This window comes from Nicotiana tabacum, chromosome 20, assembly GCF_000715075.1.
Source record: "Nicotiana tabacum cultivar K326 chromosome 20, ASM71507v2, whole genome shotgun sequence".
NCBI lineage: Eukaryota > Viridiplantae > Streptophyta > Magnoliopsida > Solanales > Solanaceae > Nicotiana > Nicotiana tabacum.
In genome coordinates, this window is record NC_134099.1 from 10,314,870 (window position 1) to 10,319,144 (window position 4,275).

A 4,275-nucleotide genomic window follows, 5' to 3' on the forward strand; every position below is an offset into this window, starting at 1 on the left:
AGAGCAGGAAAAGACTCAATATACTTATTCCTGTCCCCATACAATGTTTCATAGGCTAAAGTGTAAGGATTACAAGGTAAGGGACACTTTTTAAACATATAAATCCTGTATTGAACAATGTTCAAGATACAGATGCCGCAACTGCAAACATGTGAAAATTGAACAGCAAGTGCCATCTTCTACCTTGTATCAGTCCTCCATGGCTTTACTACCCTTACAGAGATATAATACTTGAGAGCATGCTTTAAGTTTTCCATGCAGGGGATATGACCAAGTAGAAAACTAACACAGCAACCCACAACCTAACTTTGAAGTTCGAAATAAACATTAACCACATAGGGTATCAACTCATGAAGTAAGTCCAAGAACCATTAGCATTGTCATGACAAAGTACACAACAGACGAGTCAAATCATCCACCAACCACGTATCTACCCAAAAATGATGCATACTCAAGGACATAAGTATCACAAATGGAGAAACCTGTTGAATAGTTTGTATAGCTTCCCTATCTAGATGTTAGCAGATTATTCTTTTGGATTGTAATTCTTCGACAATTTTGCAAACTAGATAGGTAGTGAATGGATATGGAAAACTAGCTCGAGAATCTAAAGGAGCTAGCAGTTGTATATAGTTATACTTGGTTGATTAAAAAATTTCATTTTCAACCAAACAACTACTCAATTTAACTTCCAAAATAACTGAGCCAAAGATCATAGATTGATTAAAGACTGCTGAAGATCAATAAACAGGATCGTAATCTTGATCTTGTACTAGCGTTTGATGAAGACAACTTCTGCTTCAGGTGATGCACCCTGAAATGTTGTTAGCTCATCAACGAGTTTTTTTACTGTTGCAGTTCCTTTAGCTCGACATGACTCAATTAGCATTCTCACCAGCGCGGGAGACTTGACTAACAGAAGCTTGGCAAGCTGCATCTCAATTATTGAGCCACTAGTGAATATTAGCTTAACTTCCTTGAGGTGATTAAATGTCACGTCTGAGGGAAGTTCCACGCGATGATCTGCTACACTGTCGTTACAACAAGCTTCCTAAGAAAAATTAACCAAACTCAACACTCTGAACTTTTTCAAGATTTAAGAAGTATGAAAATAAAAAGCCACAACATAAGAAAAAGCGTGAATAGTACCTGAATTTCCATATATTGTATACATGGGAAGCTTCTTATCAAGCAAAGAGCACATGAAACCTCAGCCGAGTCATACAGATCAACAGTTATGTAAAGCTGTTTGACACAGCTAAGATCAAAGGGAAGCCTTGTTGGCATTTCACCTACTTCTGCAGCAAATAACTAGGAAGAAAATATTAAAAAATTAGGGTGAAACAAAGCCTAAAAATTGAAAATACATTATACTGAAGTCAGGAAGCAACATTTACCATATTCACGCAGAGATGCTCAAGAGCAGAAAAAGACTCGAAAAACTTCACAATATCCCATTTTTCTGCCCCGAAATAACCTGTTTCATTATCTGCAAGTAAAAGTTTTTCCAGAAGAGGGGCACTCTTTATAAGGATAGATCTTATACTGCCTGCAAAGTAAAATGATCTCAGCCTGGGAGCATTGATTTCAATGACTTTGCTATAAGAATCTGCGATATGCAGCACCAAATGCTCGAGCAACAAGCAATGAGAGATTAAACTTCCAAGCAACTCGGAAGATATTGTAACTTCACATAGCTCCAGCCTAATTAACCTATCAAATCCTTTGAAGGCCGGTGGAGGAATTACTAAACATTTCTGGAGAGTCAAATGCCTCAACTGCAAACATTTGAAAAATGAAGAAGGCAATTTGTGTGGATCATCCCTGAATGGAAGTTCAAGAACAAAATGTTGAATGCCATTTTTAGAGAGGAAATATATCAAGTCATCAATCATATGACAGCTTCTCGACTTAGGAACACAGAGAATAAACTTTGTAATCGCTCCTGCATGAAATATCAGAATGTGCGAAATAATCTTGGTAATTTCAGCTGTATGAAAAAACAAATTCTTTTTAGTTGTCCAAACAGCTTCGTCAAGCGTCAACTCTGGTAGTCCGCACCATTTATATCTCCAATTGTTTGATAAGACGCTAGTCCTCACAGCATCTTTAAAAGGCAAACACATCAAAATGGAATCAATTACATACTCCGGAAGGTTGCTAAGTACATCGGGAGGTAAAGTTTGAGAACAATGCTTTTTGTCTTCAGGAGGCATCATATAACAGTAATCGCCAATAAGAACCTGTAGAAAATGAACAAGAATACAAAGATGACTAAAACCTCCAAACTATCTTGACACAACTGCACATGATGTTTTGACATTGACATGCTATAACTGTAAGAAGAACAGAAAGGCTGTGCTCTAATTGAAATCATTCATAAATCTCCTCTTAATATCAAAAAACTACATTCTTTATAATAAGGATGCCATCGACAACTTCAAAACAAAGGACTATATATATGATTAATTCTAATGAAAAAAATCAAAAGGACAGAACCACATTACTCATTTGCTTCTATTTAGCTTAAGGACATCTATAGCTACACAATAAAGAGAGAGAAAAAGTTCCAATAATTTTTTTTATAATTGTCATGTCCGGACCAGCTTACGCGCACCTTGACTAATTCCACGGTATACCTGCTACCTCCCCAGCTACGTATACCAAGTAACTCTATCCACTAATAGATGGAAAGAAATCACCTAGTGTTCTTTTTAACTCAAGAAACTTAGCTCCCGTTTGGCTATAGATTTTGGCTTCATTTTTCAAAAAAATAAAAAAAATTGTTTGTTTATGAAATATGATCATGTTTTGAGAAAAAAAATTCAAAAAGTTTCAAGTTCCCAAAAACAGGTTTATGGCAGGTTTTGGTGAAAAATTTTCTTCCACTCACAAAACTTCAACTTTTCTTCAAATAAAATGCACGTCCAAACACAAGTTCAAATTTCAAAAATTATTTTTCAACACAACTTCAAAAACTCTTTTTTCAAGTATTTCACATATTTGGCATCGCCCAAATAAGCTTAGCAGCTTTATTCCCACAAATTGCATAACCCTAACTTTATTATAACCCTAACACAATGGAAATGGAAAAATACACAAGCAATTTGAGTACTAAAATTTGTATAGCTTAAAAAAAGCTTAACAGCTTTATTCCCACACTTTGGATAACCCTAAGCATGATTGGCAATATATAAACACAACGGAAACATAAAAAATTACGTAATATTCAACATAATTAAGCGAATTTCAACAAAATTATAGAACGCCAATTGCAATTACAAAGAGAAATGAAATGATTTAAGAAAAAAAACAATGGGCAGAATCACACATTAATCTTACTTTATAAAATGGAGTTAGGCTTTCTCTGGGCTGTGTTCAATCTTCTGTCGTGATTGCACTAATTTTACTTTCGATTTTTCTTTAAACTCTTAAGGCTCCTCACTCCGTTATTACCTCTCGATAAATTATTCCTTTTTTCGCTTCTATTCGTAATTGAGAAAAAGTCGCGACTTTTACGGGTTGTTTGGATGGTTGTTAATTAATATATAGATGTTTTATTACCTTAAATATAATATTTTGATTTTATTATATTATATCGTTAAATTTGTCGTTATAGGATAATAAAAAGTATCACTTTATATACCAACCATTTGGTATGGTCGCGTTGTCACCTAATTTTTTTACGAAAGAATTACAAGAAAATACACATGACTTCACACCATAACAAAAAATGGCCCATGTTTTTAAGTTTTACCCCACCTAGCCCACATTGTACATAATTCTTTGTTCTCACAACCATTATTTTCACTCTCTCTTCTTCTCACATCTTCTACATATGCTTCAAGGGGCCGTGTACTTTCTGCTTCTCCTCTTGTGTCACCTGCTTGCAATGTAAGGAAATTAAAGAGTAGAAAGTCCATCATTGAAGACCATTCAAAGCTTTGCTTTTGAAAATGGATTTTTTGAATTTGTTAGTTGTTTGGATTAGGTATTGTTCCAATTGATTGAAAATGTCAAAAGGAGTTCAAAATTTAAATTTGAAGTGATTTGGAGTAAATTTGAGCAAGATTTGAGTTAAATTTTAGAAAAGACGCAAGAAAGAAGACGAAGTCAGTTTTTTGTATAATTATGTATAATCTTGTATAATAGTGTATATGAGTGTAGAAACACACCTTATACACTTTTATAGACCTTTATACAAGCGTCTGTAGACGAACTTCTTTCACGATTTTCAGTTGCAATTCTTGTTCAAAACCAGTTCAAATCTCCATT

At 34.4% G+C, this 4,275-nt stretch overlaps 1 protein-coding gene across 1 annotated transcript; it reads right to left on the bottom strand.

Moving 5' to 3' along the window:
* Positions 1-300: 300 nt before the first annotated feature.
* LOC107764831 (F-box/FBD/LRR-repeat protein At1g13570) lies at positions 301-3,519 on the bottom strand. Its single transcript, XM_016583724.2, has 4 exons — positions 3,343-3,519; positions 1,398-2,243; positions 1,150-1,311; positions 301-1,051 (listed from the first exon to the last, which is right to left on the bottom strand). Exons 2-4 carry the CDS (start codon positions 2,217-2,219, stop codon positions 773-775), a joined length of 1,263 nt encoding a protein of 420 aa, XP_016439210.1. The 5' UTR covers positions 2,220-2,243; positions 3,343-3,519; the 3' UTR covers positions 301-772.
* Positions 3,520-4,275: the final 756 nt, after the last annotated feature.